We start from the raw sequence: 17,369 nt of genomic DNA on the forward strand, positions 1-17,369 counted from the left end.
CCCCCTACCTGCTCTGACTCCAGTGTCTTCCCTCTGCTGCCTGAGATTAAACGCACCCTTGTTGTGCCGCAGGGCATGTGTGAGGTCCACAGCAGGACACGAGGGGACCGCGTGTGTGTGTGTGTGTGTGTGTGTGTGTGTGTGTGTCTCGACATTAATCATCTTTAAGGCACTGACAAGCCTGGTGTGCGACATCACATCAACATTGCCCCTCGTTCACACCCTTCTCTCCCCCTCCCCTGTCTTCTCTTCTTCTCCTCCTCCTCCTCGCCTGGATTTATCTGCTCGTCCACCTCTTTCCATCACTCACCTCCCTCAGGGAGCGCTCGGCAAAGAGTGGGGAAAAAGGAGAAGGAGAGAGAAGGGGAGAAAGGGAGAGAAGTGGCGTAAGAAGAAAGGAGTAAGAGAATATAAGACAAACTGAAGACAAAGATGAAGAGTAAAAGTTTCTGTTCAGCTCTCATTTAAATAAATAAATAAATAAAAAAAACTCATACGCTAAAATAATTAGTTATTTTCATTCTATTTGATGCTTTTTCTTGGTGGTGGCTTTTCACCAAGAAAGTTTTCATGGTTAAAAGTTTGTTTTTTGTCCCTATTGTAAAAAAAAATGAAAGAAAAGTACAAAATTCCTCCACAAATGTACCTAAATTGTTGTTTGTTGTCATCCCTTTGTCCCCGTGCATTTACATTCTGTTAACATGCATCTATCGCCAGTGCAAATAAAACATTTCCAGAGTAAATCGCTGCACGTTGAAATGCAAAAAAAATGCATTTACTTTCACTAAATTGTGACATTACAAAAGCCTAAAAATCAAAAAAGCATAGGCATATTTGTATACATGACTGTGTGTGTGTGTGTGTGTGTGTGTGTGTGTGTGTGTGTGTTCTCTGCATCCCTCAGGTGTGTGTTTGCCTGTGGAATTGAAAGAGCCCCATCAGCAGCAGACAGGGATTGGATCTTTCTTTGTTTGCTGTGGCGTATGGTGACGGCTTCAGCATGACTCAAATTATCTTGTCAAAGCAATAAAGGGGAGAAGAGGAGGAGGAGAGGAGGGGAGGGGAGGGGAGGGGAGATGAGGGAGGAAAAAAAGAGAGATGGAGAAACAAGGAGAGAAATGGATGTTTACCAAAGGGAGCAGGGTGGAGACAATAAGGCCAGAGGAGAGGTGACGGAAAGGAAGGAGATGAGGAACATGGATAACGGCGGGGGGTGATAGGGGGACAAAGAAAGAAAGAAAGAAAGAAGAGAAAGAGAGAAATAGGTGTTAGGGAGCAGAAAATTAGAAATGGATGAGTCTGGAGAGAAAGCATGAGTGCGATAGATGTGGAAAAAAAAGAAAGAGATCGTCATCGATTACCTATTTTTCAAAGTCACTTAACATGTCCACAGCTGTGGGCTGTGTGAAGTAGCAGGAGGCCACACACACACACACATACACACAAACACACACACACGCACACACACTCAAACCTGTCTTTGTGAGGTTGTTGTGTCCTTGTGAGGGCATTTCGCGACTTCAAAGGGCTTTTCGAGGATTAACACTTAGAATTTTGTTTGGGTTAGGGTTAAGGGTAAAAGGTTAGGGTTAGGCACGTAGTTGTGATGGTTAAGGTTTGGGAATGTGTGTCCTCACAAATACTGCTTTATAAGAATGTGTGTGTGTGTTGTCTCTCAATGACATTCTTGCAGGTCTTCACTTTGGAAAGACCGCTATGTGAACAAGTGTGTGTGTGTTGTAACAGGACTGAGACAAAGTCCCCATTTGGTTGTCCTGTTGCCATGGTGATAAAAAGTCCAAACAGGATATCCCGGCTAAGGCGGGGCCTATTGTTCGCGGGCCTAAAAAAACCCCATTTGATTGGCTATATACAGGAAATTCAGGAAGTGTCCTCCAACATTAAGCACCGACACACTTTCAATAGATGATATTTTTAGCCAACTTAGAGTCCAAAATGTATTTGGAAAGAAATAGGATGTACAGTAGCACACACACACACGCACACACACTGCAGCTGTTTTGATAAATGCATACTTTACAAAGCGCACACATACATAGTCCCAGAAAGACAATGACACACAGGTGGGCCCCACCCTGCGCCCTGCTGATCAAGGACAATGAAGTGAGGTAGTGTTGGCCGACTCTCTACAGCATTATCTCATTTGGCTGACAAATGTCTATATGTGCAGTGACCTGGGAGATACATTACACAATGGAGACTGTACAGTTCTACTCGCCCTCTCTGTGTGGAAGTGCGTTCACGTGCTTCATGCAGAATCACACTGTACGTGCAATTAGTGGAGAGCTTCCACACAGTGGGTTCTAGTTTAGTGTCCTTGATGCTGACACTTTAACTTCCAACCCAGGTTTCTCCAAAAACACCGTCCCTGGGAGTTTTGTTGAGTGTGTCGCACGGAAAAACACAGATAGAGACATTTCTAAAAACTATTTGGACAATGTGTTGACGTCTCTGTGCAGCAGGGAATCAATAAGTGCACCAATCTCTGAAGGAGGTTGTGTTTTCAGCTCCGTCTGTCTGGTAAATCTTGATGAATGTTTCTGGGGATATCATTGATGATTGCGCCGCTCTGTAGCACTTCTGAGGACATAAAGCAACTATCGGAAATGTTCTCGTTTGTTCTGCACATGTACTGATGTACCGATGTTTCCTATTTTGTCTCCAGGTAAAAAGAAGAGTCTGTACGACAGCCAGGCTCCCATCTGTCCCATCTGCCAGGTGCTGCTCCGGCCCGGAGAGCTGCAGGAACACATGGAGACGGAGATTGAGCGGCTAACAGCCATGTGCCTCAGGTAGGCGTCCAGCGCATCACCCACTCTCTCTCACAGTTTACAGGTCAATCAAGTAAGGCAGACGTGTCCAGATTTGATATCATTTTTAAATGGCATTGCAACCTAATCTAAGCCACGTAGGAGTGAACAAATGAAAACATTCTTTCACATCTGGAGTCAGATATGAATGCATGAATGCAGGCCTCTGCTTTCAAAGCGCAACTCCTGACCAGCTGAGCTCATGGGGATGACGCGTGGTTGGACCGATTTTCTGTCCAAGTCCGGCCCCTATAAATAATACATTATAAAACCAAAGCTGCGGGCCGTACCAAATCTGACCGGGCCGGACTTTGGACATGCCTGAAGTAGGGTCTAAATTATAGCTGAACAGAATGAGGTGATGCAGTTACACTTAAGCTCCTCTGATTTGAAAATATTTGTCTGAACCTGGCCGTTTCTTTCCACAAAGGTCCCTCAGTCTTGAGCGAAAGAGTCCACGCTCTAATCAGAAAGGTCTCGTAAATGAATTGCAGACGTGTCATCATTAATTCTCCCGATTCCCGTGACATTATCTGGAGACTAATGCAGCAGAAGAGCTAAACTTTTAGGTCTCGTAGAGAATAAAACGTGTCAGACATGAAGTGAAGGCAGAGCTTTAATTCAGCTTTCATGTCAGGCTCAGTGACCCGTATTTTTTTTCCCCGAGCAGAGTTTTCGGTGCCATAAATCTGCATAAAAGGCCGAGGCATGCCATCAGCGTGGCGCTAAGTGTTTCCTACGGGGATTAGGATTCAAACCTGTGACCCGAGGTTCACTGCCGCCCCCTTCCTCTCCTCGTGGCAGTTGCACGAGCTGTTTTACGGTGGATAAATCAACTGCAAGCCCTTTTAACGATGGGACACAACCATTAGGATCCATATTTCACTTTGACCGCATGTCTGCCTGTACGTGTGTGTGTGTGTGTGTTTGTGTACATACTCATATGGCCTGTGTGTGGATCTGCTGGTGTTTGACCTGTGTCCACCTGCAGCCCAGCTTTATGATAGTCCCCATTAACCTCGAGGAACAGGGCAACAGATAGCGTCACCCCACGTGGACATCACACTTCATTACCCCGATAGTTTACACCTGCTTTTTCCCCACCTCCTGTCCATGCACCAGTCTCCTCCTTTTTTCCACTTTCATCACCCCATTGTTGTCTCTCATTCTCCCTGTTCTGTTTTGCTTTAACCTCGTCCTCAACCATTAACATGTCTCCAAGATTCCTATGCACTTGATACACTTGCTCTCTAGTGACCTAGATCTATGGTCCTTATTAGACCTGGTTTAGTTTAAAAAAAAACAACAAAAAACAATCGTGGATAAATACTTTAGATGCAGAAAATAACAAGAAAATCATTCCAAACAGGATTTTCACAATTCTTATCACAGTTCCAGACACATGTCTCGACTTCTGTCAATAAAAAGAAACTTTAACCTTCAACTTCTTTCATCATGAGAGTGGCTGAATGTTCTGGAATAGGTTTACAATATGTGCATGGCTTTAATAATTAATAAAGGTTATTAATCTGCCCTTCTTTCTGTGGCACTGATGTACACCAACAACAAAAAACCCCACATACATGCACTGACGTACACACAAGAGCGAGACGGCGAGCAACTCGCCATTAATCACACAAGTTTTACAAAATATTGTGTGAGAATTTTCCTTTACACACACGTACGTGCACAAAATGTCTGTCTGTGTGTGTGTGTGTGTGTGTGTGTGTGTGTGTGTGTGTGTGTGTGTGTGTGTGTGTGTGTGTGTGCACATATACAGGGGGAAGGCAAGCGGGAGAATAAAAGAAGAAGAGAGTGTGTCTGTGTGTTCTATCACAAAAGCAACACACACACACACACACACACACACTGAATCTCCCTCTCCCCCTCACTGACACTCTGCATGGTAGCAGCCATCATTGAAAGTGACAGTGGGAATTTCATCCAATTTGTGCTAAATCTGCCTTTAATGACGACCAGCACTTGCAGAATGAAAGAGGTGTGGGTATTGAAACCAAGGTGAATGTGCTTTTGAATATCGGGGTGTACAAAAAGTGTGTGTGTGTGTTTGTTTTCTATGTCTTCTTCTCTCCTTTTTCTTTCCTCTTCTCCCCCTGCATATGTGTGTGTGTGTGTGAGTGTTTGATTACAACTGCCAACCTGTTCTCTCCTGTGACTGTGAGCTCCGTCGCATGTTCATGGGCCGCAGCTTCTCTTGTGTGGACATGGAAATCCCCCTTGAGTTGAGCAAGTGGAATCTATCATGCCCTGTACATGTCAGGTGACTCACGAGTGCAAAGTAATCTACATACCCCCATCACCCCTCCTCTTATATCCCCACTCTTCCTCCTCCTCCTCCTCCTCCATAATCAATTTGGGCTCCACCTCTCAAGCAGAGAACACAAAAAGAAAAAAAAAAAGCAATCAGTATCTCGGGGTTAGCACCATCTCTGCATTCAATCTCCCTCTGTGCCCTGCTTTGGTAGAGACTGGACATGGGAGGGACTAATGATCCAGTGACCCGTCAATCACAGCGAGTCTGTTTGACTGACGCAAATTTAATCATGAGCAAATAAATAGATAAAACAAGAGAAAATGAAAGAACAATGATCCCTACGTCCATTTTCTTTTTCACACAGTCCATCCCTCTGCTTTAGGAGGTCGTGTGTGAGACACGTGGGGACATGTGTTGTGAGATTTGTCAGAAGCGGGGACATGGCCTCACCTGTCTTCTCCTGCTCACATCTTAACCACCTCACATTCTTAAAACTGCCTCTTGTCTCGTCTTTCATTCCTCCCTCCCTCCCCCGTCCGTCCACGTGTTTGTTTCACTTTGCTGTGCCGCTCATTTCCACGCTCCTCTCGTCGCTTTGAAATAGTAGGCAGCTGGAAATTTCCAGGCCCATAACCCCATCAAAGATTCATACAGCCGGGCAAACAGATGCACGAAGCCAGGAAGAGGAAGCGGCAATGACACACCGACTCTCCCATCACTCGCTCTCTTTCTGTCTCTCTCTCCGTTTCTGTTGTCTTTCATCTTCCCCTTGCTCGATCCGTCTCTTCATGTTGCCTGCTCCGTCGCCTCTTTTTTTCCGCTCCCCCCTTTTTCACCCTCCTTTCATCTCTCCATCACTCCCCTCTGTCATTGTGGCAATTTTCTCCCATCGTGGCAGGCGCGCGACGGCCGTCCTGTCTCGCTCCCTCTTCCTCTCTCTCTCCCTCCCTCCCTCCCTCCCTTTCTCTCCCTCCTTCTCTTGTCGCTGTTTGACACTGTCAACAAGCAGGTAGAGGTGCCTGTTATTGTTGATGCCTCTGCAGAGGGTTTTCAGGTAATGAATAAAAGGGAGATGGAGGGAGAAGGAGAGAGAGAGAGATGACAGGGACAGTGATAGAAAAGGAGTAAGAGGTGTGTGTGTGTGTGTGTGTGGAGGTGTTCCCCTGCATTACACGGCAGCTTGACTGTGTCACCCATGTTTATTCTCTTTGTTGTTGGAGGTGAGGCCCCACTGTTCATCTCACACACACACGCACACGTCACGAACACACACACACGCGTACACACACGATATGTACGCACATCCACAGAAACAATAACGACAAGTTTTCAGTTTTCGACTGTACACTACATCGCGTCGTTTGCCGAGACGTGATTATGAGGTGAGACGACCGAGGAGAAGTGAGACAATGCCAGACATGAACGAGGAGATGTTCTCTGTCAGTCTGCCGGTGAATCCCAGAGTTATGGTATATCTAAGGTTTTGGAGAAATGGGAGAGAGACGTCAGGTCACGATGTCCGGCGCCTTGAGGAGGACTGCGTGCACTGAAAGAAAAAATCTGTTGAATTTACATGAAAAAAGTATGGACATCGGTTGCACACAAAAAAATCATGTTATGCCAACATGAATATTGCACATAATAAAATCATGTTACACCATAATGAATATTTCCTTTTTACTACACCTAAGAATTTTACATTAGACAAATATGATTTCATCATGCAATTATCCCCAATTTGTTCACATTTAACAAACAATAAAATTACATTTTAGTAGCACAATTATTTCATATCATTATTACGTGATTGCAATTGCATTTTTATTATGCAATTTGTGTCATTTTTTTATGTTTATTATACTATATTTCAATTAGAATTTACCAAACATACATTAAAATTAAATGTACATAATTTAGTATGATGTACATTGTTTAGTTGCCAACTGATCAATTAGTCATTGATATGAAAAGCAACGCAAAATTCATCAAACACAGGACACTTAACACAAATTTGCACTTCAACCCTTTTATTAATTCAACTAAAAAAATATATCTTTAGAACAGTGCAAAAAGTTGATAAAGTTGAATTTCATCAACTTGAACGGTCATTAACTATTAACTGAGCATTGACAAAATCTAACATTTCGGTGTCTTATATCAGCAACTTTTCAAAGATGCTCTAAGCCTTTTAAAGTGCTCTCCAAGACGCCCTAAAACAAGACCTAAAATCAGTGGCTATCTATTTTGGGACTTTTTTTGGGAAACAGAAATGTCAAACAGAGCAAGGTACCGCATAAACCCACTCTCAAAAAAAAGAGGAAAACAAAGGAACCCGACTTTACAAGGTTATTATTGCAGTCCCAGGCAATCTCTGTATGCTGCTCTTTAAAAAAAAGACAAAACTAAGGCAACGCGAGAGACTTAGGCGCTCTCATAAACATATATAACAAAATTTGCAAAACAGAAAACTATGACATTTTCTAAGATACCATCTGTATTCAAAGAGTTGGATTTTCAGGGCCTGAGCCCTTTTTGACAGCACTTTGCCTTCCAACTCCATTACAACTTTCTGTACCACCTCAAAGGTGTATCTGAGTTGAGGAGGGTAGTCCAGGTTTAAGGCATGGCAACCGCCACTCCAACACTTGGTAGGTCGACCAATATGGCCTGGCCTTCAAGGACCACAAGGATGTCCTCTACCTCACTACCGCCATTTTGCCTTATGAGGAAAATTCCCACCGTGGTGTCCCCGATTCCGTCCTGGATTGCAGCATAGTCTTCACTCTACAGGACAGACAATAATTTCAATTAAGTTTTATAGGAGCAAAATATGACCAATCACCACCTGAAGGGGAAGTAGAAAGGTTTCAAAGCATTGTTACACACACATTCACAACAAGCATTGTTACACACACAGCCGGGACTCAAATTATCAACTCAAATAATCAACAAAACACTTGTCCTTGTAAAGTAATCTAAATTCTGCTGTCAATGATACATTAGTTGGACTCACCTCATATTCCATGAACAGGTGTGCTGGGTCCTCGTGAAGATATACGCACAGTCCCTTTATGATTAGTTCTCTTACAACCTCAGTGTCCTCACTCTGGAAAGAGACAGTTACTTTATTAACAGGTTTATGCAGATTTTCCAAATCAATTTGACTCAACGAGGCCAAGGATCAAACCTATTAGGTTTCTTTATGACAGTATGGAGTGTCAAATCACAGGTACGTGTGTAAAGTGAAGTATTCACAATATATGTTGTGAAGTTTAAATAAAATGTGTGTAGATTACACTACTCACTGTAATCTGGCGGACACTGGAAGGAAAGGAGTCTGGAGTACATAGGAGAGGCAATTATGAGAATTCACATGCAAACTTCAGAACAAATATGAATCTTTACTATGTGTTAATTGGCTCACAGATAAATGTTTATGGTTATTGGGTTAACAGAATTATACTGTTTTTAAAACCACATAGACACCTCTGGTCAATTTGACCCAAACCATCTTAAGGATAAACATGTTACCAGGGGTTAACAGAGGTAGTGGGATAACTGTTCAAACTCTATATTATATTACATTTATCATTCTATCATAGTTACTCACACCGTTTACCTGACACCCACGCTTCATTTCTCCACTTTGACTTTCAGAGCACTGGCGATGCTTTGTTTTAATTAAACCGTCGGATTCCACTAGTCCACACCAGTTCTAAGTTAGTTGCTAGACGCTACCTGAGGCGACTCGACAGCAGCGACGCGCGAACGGGGACCTGACGCCGACCGCCGTTACCTGTTCCCCTCGACCAGCTCACCTTCATTCCGGACACCGCCACGCCGAACACCGCGGCCGACCGGTTTACACAATAGTCTCTGGGGCTGCAGCTGGATGCTACTCGGTTTATAGCCCACAGGCTGCAATGTGCCGGGCGCGTGACAAAAATGACGTCATATACTGTGTCGGGCCGGGCGCGTCAGGTCCAAGCTCTGAATTTTTGAAACTTTCTCGGATGCATGGACGTGCAAAAAGTCTTCTGTACATACAATGTCTGTGCGTGGGGCTTATTTAACAGCAAACACCACAGATTCACTTTTACTATATGTCAAACTCCCATTATAAATGACAAAAAGTAATTGATATACTGCACATTTCACACTACACAAAAACACGGTGTGCACACATTTCAATGAATATCGTGAGAAAGCATATACAGTTCTGTTCCAGGCATTAGCATAGCACTAGCTCGCGGTAGCTAACGCTAGCATTAACTTTGACTTGCTCGATGTTAATAGCAGATTAAAACGTCCTGCTTAGTGAAAACAACGATTCTGAAGTGATGTCTCCCACTTCCTAACGATAATTTATTAGAGTGAATTAAATTTACCTTAAGCAGATGACTCGTTGGTGCTTGCAGCATCAGTGGTGAAATGGCAGACCCCAAAATATTCCCTCCTTGAAAGTTTCTCGATAGATGGGGTTTCCTTCCACTGCTCCAAGGGGGCGGAGGAAAACCATAACTATTTCATTTGGTATTAACATGATTTAGATATGTAGATGTAACACCGCTGAAAATTAAGTGTGATCTTCAAGATTGGCATATGTTTTGAAGGGAAACAGAAATATTTCATGTTATTTATACAAGCTTAATATTTGTAAATTGAACAACTTCACTTTTCCCCTTTTTTCAGTGTGGTCGAGATATCGGTCTTTGTCCCAGTTAGGCAGCCCTGGCCTTATCCTGAGTTTGTTAGGTTTGTGCTAGACAATCGGTTTAACATTTGCTCTCTCTCTATAAGTCTGTTAAAATATCTGAATGGAATGTGGGATCAGGTATGCATGCGTGGACCTTTATTTTGAAATAAAATGGGCTGAATCCTACATTTCCTTTTGCTCAGACTCCACTCACGTCCTCAAAGGCAACCGCTTGCCCTTTTTTTTTGTTGCCGAAACTTTGTAAATTCTCCTCTCAGATAAGTGACACTTAAATAATGTCCCTTACTCTTATTACTCACCCGTCCATCCATTGAAAAGCCAAAATCCCTCGTCTGCCAAGCCATGCTGTCGGATTAGAGGTCGCGCTCAATTCACTTTCAGGCAGCAGTCTGTGTATGTGTGCGTTTGTGTGTCTGTACATGTGTGTGTCCAAGCAGGTCTGGAGTGCTAACAGGGTTTCAAAGCAAACATGACAACCGTGTCTCGCCCTGTCAACGTCAAAGCCTGTCGCAACAACACTTCAGGAGACTCGCAGAAATGTTTCACTGCGTTCTGGGGTGAAAGTCCGTGAGAACGCACGCGCGAGAGAAAAACGCAGAGGTCGAGATAGCGGAGGGGGGGGGAGAAAAGAAGGGGAAACAAAGAGAAAAGATGAATAAGGGGATCCAAATGTTGTCTACTTTGCCTTTAAATAACATCACTTCTCTGTATTTGTCTCCCCAACAGTAAGAATCCTTTATCCAAGGATGGAGCAGCCACTCCAGGAACTCCTAAGGTAAGACCAGCCTCATTTTCTCACATTGTTATGTTACATGTAATATGTTTTGGTTTTTTTCCACCACCGCAGCTGAAATGAACATGTGGATTTTTTATTTTTGAAAAAAAACAAAAAAACTGACAGCTTCTGCTGATCAGAATTTCAAATGATTTAATATTGAATTAGATGTGTGTGTTTGTGTGTGTGTTTACATCTGTCAGAGCTGCTGGTCTGATACTCGCTTTCTTTCCGCTGCACTAAATCAGCTGCACTGTAAGCCTGTGACATAAACACACACACACACACACAGAAAAGTCTCCTGTGATCCAACAGGCAGCCGGCTCTAGAGTCGCTGTACTGTGATTGTTCCAATTAGAGACGCGACGAGAGAGATGCAGACAGAAGAGTATGGAAGAAAAGAAGACAGATATCATCAGACTGTAAGATCCATAGCATTCCCCTATAGCGTCTGTCTCCTCATCTGAACACACACCACTTGCTGCCAGACTGAGAACCGTTTTTTAAAAATAAAGAGAGAGAGAATGAGACCTTTTCCATGTCCTTCACATCGTCTCTATGCCGCAGTTTTAATAGAAAAGCCAAACTCTCACTGCAGAATAAGCTGCAGACATGATAGATTGATAGATAGATGATGGCTTTGATTTTACTTCACTTCATCTGCTACAAATACAGCTCAAACTCTACGTACGTACTGTGTGTCATTAGCTTTACAATGAAGTTGATTAATCACAGTGTACTTTATTGTATAATATTACAATATTAAAGATGCAAATATCTAAAATGTTCTATTTAACCTTTATTACATAGAAATTCCCTTTTTTTTTTTTACTCGAGTGACTTTACCAGTTTAAGAGAAAGAAAAACTTAACAGACAAACATCCATAATCTGTACAAGTGGAGATTGAGATGGAGACATTTCAAAGTAATTAAAGAATGAAGAACTGCATATGTAGCTCTTCAGTGTTTTTGCCCCCTCATCCCCCGCGTTTGTTAACCTTGTGAAAGTCAGATGCCCTGCCGCGGGGAAAAAAAGGTACATATAACGTGCGCATGAATGCAACATGAGGAGCTCTGAAGTAATTCGGGGGATCCATTTTCATTCCCACACACCTCAGGGTGCTGACCCAGGCTTAGAGCAGTGCTCTCAGCACTGTGGGTGGGCTTGTACTTGAGAGAGGCACAGTGAGCGGGGTGGAGGGGTGAACGCTGGCCGTCCTGTTTGACCGTGACTGTGCATCTCGCTGCTGTTGTTTGGTGTTCAGCAGCAGGGCCACGGAGAATGAGAAGGGCCAGGCTGAAGCACATGGACCTGCTGTTGTCGTCGCCTCCGTGGTGTGCACCGCGCAACCCCCGTTAGAATGGAGATTAACCCCAGCACACCTCCTCATGGGCTGTTAGGCCGGCTCGCGAGGCCAAGGTGACGAGGGTTAGAGCAGAGATGTTGTCGTTCGCCGTGCCGCACATCCGTCACTGCTTCACATGCTCATGAAAAGAACACTTAAGCCTTTTTTACTCCAACTGACGCTTTCTCTCGTGTCATCTGGTGACATTCAGATGAAGGCAGCAGCATGACTGCGCTAGTAAAGCTGTAGCATCGTTCTCTTCTTCTTTGAATGCGTCCTATTCCCTGCGCCCAGACTTGCATCACCACCCGATGGTGAAGTGGGATGCTGCAGTAACCTGACGCATGAGTAAACCACGCGTGGCATGTGCATGGAAGTATACCAGGGCCTTTATACTGGACATAAAACCCAGTCATTGACGGGATACATCCTTGTTGTCACCGCCCGCCCCTGCACTGCTGTTGCAAACACAGAAGCGCTCCCTCAGTCAGGTCGGATAGTATTGATTGACAGAGCCCTTTTCAGATGACGTACACGGCATACAAACAATGTTCCGCTGTTTTTGTTCCAGACAGAGCCAGAATATTAACAACAACAACAACAACAACAACAGAAATCACCATAAGTTACGCACTGCAGCTTTAAATATTCAAACTTACAAAACCAACTTTGTTTTTACGGCCTTGACAATCAAATGTAGAGATAAATGTGCACAGTCAGGTGTAAATCCAGTGACCCCACCCTCTTTTGTTGCATGCCGCTTTAATTGGTTGGTTTAAAAGACCAAAATTTCAATGGACGACCTTCATTTATAATGTAGAACGCCGTTAAATGTCATATTCTAATGATAAAACTAAAGCATAATTCCCAGACGCCCCCAGGTAAATGATTCCTGACCTTTTTAAACCCGTGTGAAAGAGAAGAAAGACCACACGCGCGCACACACACGTATAAACGCACCATGCATAATGTCCAATTTACTGTGGCAGCACTGGAGGTTGGTCATTTCTCACATATTATTATTAGATTACTGCTGTCGAGCACTTAAGCCTCTGCTCTGCCCCTTTCCACTTGATTAATAGGAGACGACTGTAAATACAAATATTTCATAGCTGCCTTGTAAAAAAAAAATAAATAAAAAAATGCAGCGGCGAAGGCAACATAAGCACACACACACACACTGCCAGCTTTATGCCTGATGAAAAAATAGTGGTATTGCCTTTCCTTCCTTCCTTCCTTCTTTCTTTCCTTTCCCTTTTAGCCACTTGCTTATCCTCCACTTGACCAGATCCCTGGATTGTCTTTGTCACAGAGTGGGTTAGGAGCTGATATCAGTTTAAATGTGTTGTGAGGAGGTAATCTCCTGTAATCTCAGATGGTTACTTGGGTTCCCCCCCCCGACGGAGAGTGGTCAAAGTATTACATCACTTAAACAGAAATGTTGTCTTATTTCAGCTCTTTCATCATCTGTTGCACTCCCAATGTCAGCAGCCAGCAATGTTTTCATCACTTCATCATGAGAGATTTTGCATGAACATAAAAGCATGCTGTGCTAGTAAAGCGATCACGCAGTGGATCAGTGGTAAGGCGGGGCGTCTCTGTGTTTGATTCCCAGCTCTCATGTGAATACAGGTGCAGGTGTCTTCACTTGCTATAATACAACAAGATGACCCACATCCACATCCAATCCAACTTTATTTATAAAGCACTTTAAAAACAACCGCAGCTGGAACAAAGCGCTGTACATCAGAGATAAATAAAATATAGAAAAATACTAATAATAATGATAATAATAAAAACAGGCAAACTCGACGTTTAGTGGTTCGAAAGTCAAAGAGTGAAAATGGGTCTTAAGATAAGTTTTAATAATGGACAGTGAAGGGGACTTTTCTTTATTTCTTTATTCATTCATTCATTTATTTTTCTCTTGTTGTCTTTTTGTCTCTCCCGCTGTAGTCGATGCTGTTGTCGGTGCACATCAAGCGTGAGGGAGAGTCTCCCGTGGTCTCGCCTCTGTCCTCTGAAGACGCCCACCACTCGGACAGATACCAGGTCACTCACTCGCACAAACACTCACACAAACACTCACACACACTCACCCTAAACCTGTATTACATTATAATATTCTATTTCCATTACAATTGATTTAAAATAAAATAATAAAGTATTCACAGCAAATCACAAATCTTCCATCATACCTGCCCAATGATGACGGATGTATGTATGACAGTAAAGGAGATGATGATAGGTTTTTGATTTTTACGCCTTCTCAGCAGTTTATTTGACCAACAGGCCAATGGTCTTAAATCTCAGCCATCTTTAGAGACTTTTCCCCTCCGACTGCTTTTATCTCTTATATTCATCAAAGTTTGTTCTGGTAATTCTTCTGGACTGTGATGTATCGCTGGGTTAAGTGGGTTCCTCCCCCTACACCATAAAATAAGAACTATTAAGTCCACGCAGACGTTCCACATCCATACGTTGGAGATGACACAGCTCATAAAGACCGTAAAGCCATAAAGTAGATTTTCTCATTAAGTGAAACTGCTGAAATCACCGTATATTATACAAATGATTAAGTCAATGGTGACTCTTTTTTTAACCACCCCCGAACATGAAGCATAATGGAAGACTTTGCCACTTCCTCTTTGAAAAAACGCGACCGACCCGCGGCATTTCAGTGCAATTCACGGAAAAGTTTGCCCACAGCTGAAAAGCTGGAGGAAGGAAAGAGAGGGAGGGAGGAGATGGATGGAGGGTTAGGACAGGAGGAGGAAGCCTGGCTGCCCGACGGCTCTTACTGATGGATGACGGGCCGGCGGTGAGAGGACTGAACTGCTGCCGTGTCAGAGAGAGAGAGGGCATCCATTACAACGCAACTGGACGATGCTTAAGTCAGCACATACATAGTAGTTAGACACACAGTGACACACGGGCCCCTGAAGTGTACATTCTGCAAGAAATGATGTTCATCACTGGTAAAGATGCAAAGAACTGACACCAGGAGCGATTTCAGATTCACTTAGATACCATACATACATGTATGACTGGTATACCACAGATACCAGTGATATACTGATATATAGACACAATAGTGCAATCTTTAGTCATGTTTATTTGATTTTACGTATTCCTCTACATTCCCATGTTATGTTTCCCTCTATAGAGCCAGCTTATATAATTTTTTTCAAAACAAAAGTGGTTTGCTTTGATGTGGAACGAGATATAGGTCACAATAAATGTAGTTATGATCTGTAAATACTTGATATTTGTTAAGAGTATTGTCTGCTATATGTACGTATGTAATATGTAATACATGTAATACAAAATGACTATTTTATTTTGTGTATAATATATGTAGGGGAGGAAATAGCTAGAGACACTTGTTAATATTCTGTCTTTCCAAAACTAAGATTAGGTTTTTCAAAGTAAAGTCATTATTTATTAAATTTGACTCCAATTGATTAATATTAATATGAGTTACTGATTCAACTACAATCATAATCAAAAACAACTTTAAACTTTTAATTACAACACATATGTCCAATTTTCATAATATACAATATATGTTTTACAGTCTGTTGTGAGATATTTAGGTTATAAGACAAATAAACTATAGATTACTAAACTATATGAAGATGCGTTGTACTTGTTCTTACTGTCACAAAAATAGAATCTATAAAAATTAGACGTAATATAAATATTCAGTGTAAATCTTGGGCTTTATCTTCATATTTATACATTACTGTTCAGCACATAATGTAAAAAAAAAGGAGCTCACACTTCTGTCCCACTCCTTTAGGAAACAACATTAATGCTTTTTTATATGTCCAAATAAAAGTCATTAAAAAAACACCTTAATTCACTTCAAAACTTTGTTAACAAAGTGATAAATAAAGTCAGTTATAATGTGTAAATGATCTGTTGCCTTACACAAACAGCTGAGCGTCAACTGTGTTGAGAAACCCCTCAGTCAGTCATAACTGAAGTGGCTAATGAAACTCACTGGCTCCCCCCAGCGGCGGAAGTGTGACACGACACGTGACGTTGCCCCACTTCCGCCTGAAAGCGCGTCACGTGACCAAAACAAGCCAACATGGCGTCAGTTGGGGATAGTTCCTGTCGACTCGGGCGCCACTTTCAATCCTTTCCCATCCGTGTGAAATAATTGTGAGTAGCGCAAGTTTGCAGTGATGTTGACTCTGCGGAAACACACGGGACTGTTCGGCTGCAGCGAGTTTTAGCGGCCGTGACAGGAAACTGCGGCAGAATTGTGTGTGACAGACATGGAGGAGGTGGAAGACAAGAGAGATGTAGGTTTACACTGAGACTGTGTTGAGCTGTCTTGTCACCATCCACAACAATCTGACCCTCCTAACGTCTGTTTGTCACTGTAAACACGTTCCGACGCTTCATTTGTGTCTAACGCATATTTACCTTCTCCCTTTTTCTCCCCCTTTTTGTTCCCCCAGCAGACATTTTTACGAGTTCGGGCAAACAGGCAAACAAGATTGAATGGTATGTACACAAGGTTTCACGTGATTTTTCATTTATTTTTTTAAATGATAACAACCGTTATAAATGTCGTATGCTACAATAATTCAACGGTTACTGATAAATGATCGACACAAGCAAGAAAACAAAGCTTTGTTTCTCTTTTATATCAGTAACTATGTGTTTAATATCGTCATGGTGATGAAAAGTATGTTTATGACTCAGTATTTTGTTGTGTTTTGTTTTCATTGTTGTTAGAATCACTCCAGTATGTGCTTCTTTTTTTCCTTTTGCCAACGCATCATGATTCATTGATTTAAAGTTCATAAAACTCAACGTCTTTTAAGGGGAATTTTTTTAATTTATGTTATGTTTTATGAAAGACAGAAAACCAAACTTAAGTAGTTGGAATTCACATATCCTTTTTTCCCCTCTTACTCAAACTACAACAAAAGCAGACTTGCGTTAATAATTTTATGGACAATACAGACGTGGACCAAATCACCAAGTCATCAAATGTTGCTATTTGTTCTTTATTAAATTGGCCAGAAAAATTAGAACGTTAGTCTGGGTTAGATTAGTTGTTATAAGACTATTGTTATTGTCGATAAACTATCTCAACCTGAGGCCAATTTGAAATTTAAATTCTGACAAAGCCAAATTTGTGCACAATATAACAATTCTGACCATTTTTCTGTCCTTTTTGTAACACCTTGTCGTATTTTGGATAGGAAAACCAGTCATTTCCAAGCGATATCGATGTTTATATAATGTGTTTATAATAAATGAATCACAACTTCATTTTATGCATGGCTTATTTATATAATTAAGTTATATGGCCCTTCTGTGGGTCCTGGCCTCTTGTTTGGGATAGAGTGTCTACATAATAATGGGGACACACTGCTCTTTATCTACTAAGCATTGCCAAACC

The 17,369-nt window shown here is 42.3% G+C and overlaps 1 protein-coding gene and 1 long non-coding RNA gene across 5 annotated transcripts in view; one reads left to right on the forward strand and one right to left on the reverse strand.

The window, feature by feature from the left end:
* Window positions 1-17,369, forward strand: part of rnf220a (ring finger protein 220a) — a 150,728-nt gene that overhangs the window by 109,635 nt on the left and 23,724 nt on the right. For all 4 annotated transcript variants that reach the window (XM_044023544.1, XM_044023538.1, XM_044023559.1 and 1 more), the window contains exons 3-6: window positions 2,687-2,813; window positions 10,550-10,598; window positions 13,901-13,996; window positions 16,420-16,462. In XM_044023544.1, coding sequence (XP_043879479.1) covers window positions 2,687-2,813; window positions 10,550-10,598; window positions 13,901-13,996; window positions 16,420-16,462 — 315 coding nt within the window. The remainder of the gene's footprint in view (window positions 1-2,686; window positions 2,814-10,549; window positions 10,599-13,900; window positions 13,997-16,419; window positions 16,463-17,369) is intronic.
* Window positions 7,893-9,776, reverse strand: LOC122767981. The gene is made up of 3 exons (XR_006360260.1): window positions 9,495-9,776; window positions 8,412-8,443; window positions 7,893-8,212 (listed from the first exon to the last, which is right to left on the reverse strand). It is a non-coding gene; the product is annotated as an uncharacterized LOC122767981 (long non-coding RNA).

This window comes from Solea senegalensis, linkage group LG1, assembly GCF_019176455.1.
Source record: "Solea senegalensis isolate Sse05_10M linkage group LG1, IFAPA_SoseM_1, whole genome shotgun sequence".
Lineage (NCBI taxonomy): Eukaryota > Metazoa > Chordata > Actinopteri > Pleuronectiformes > Soleidae > Solea > Solea senegalensis.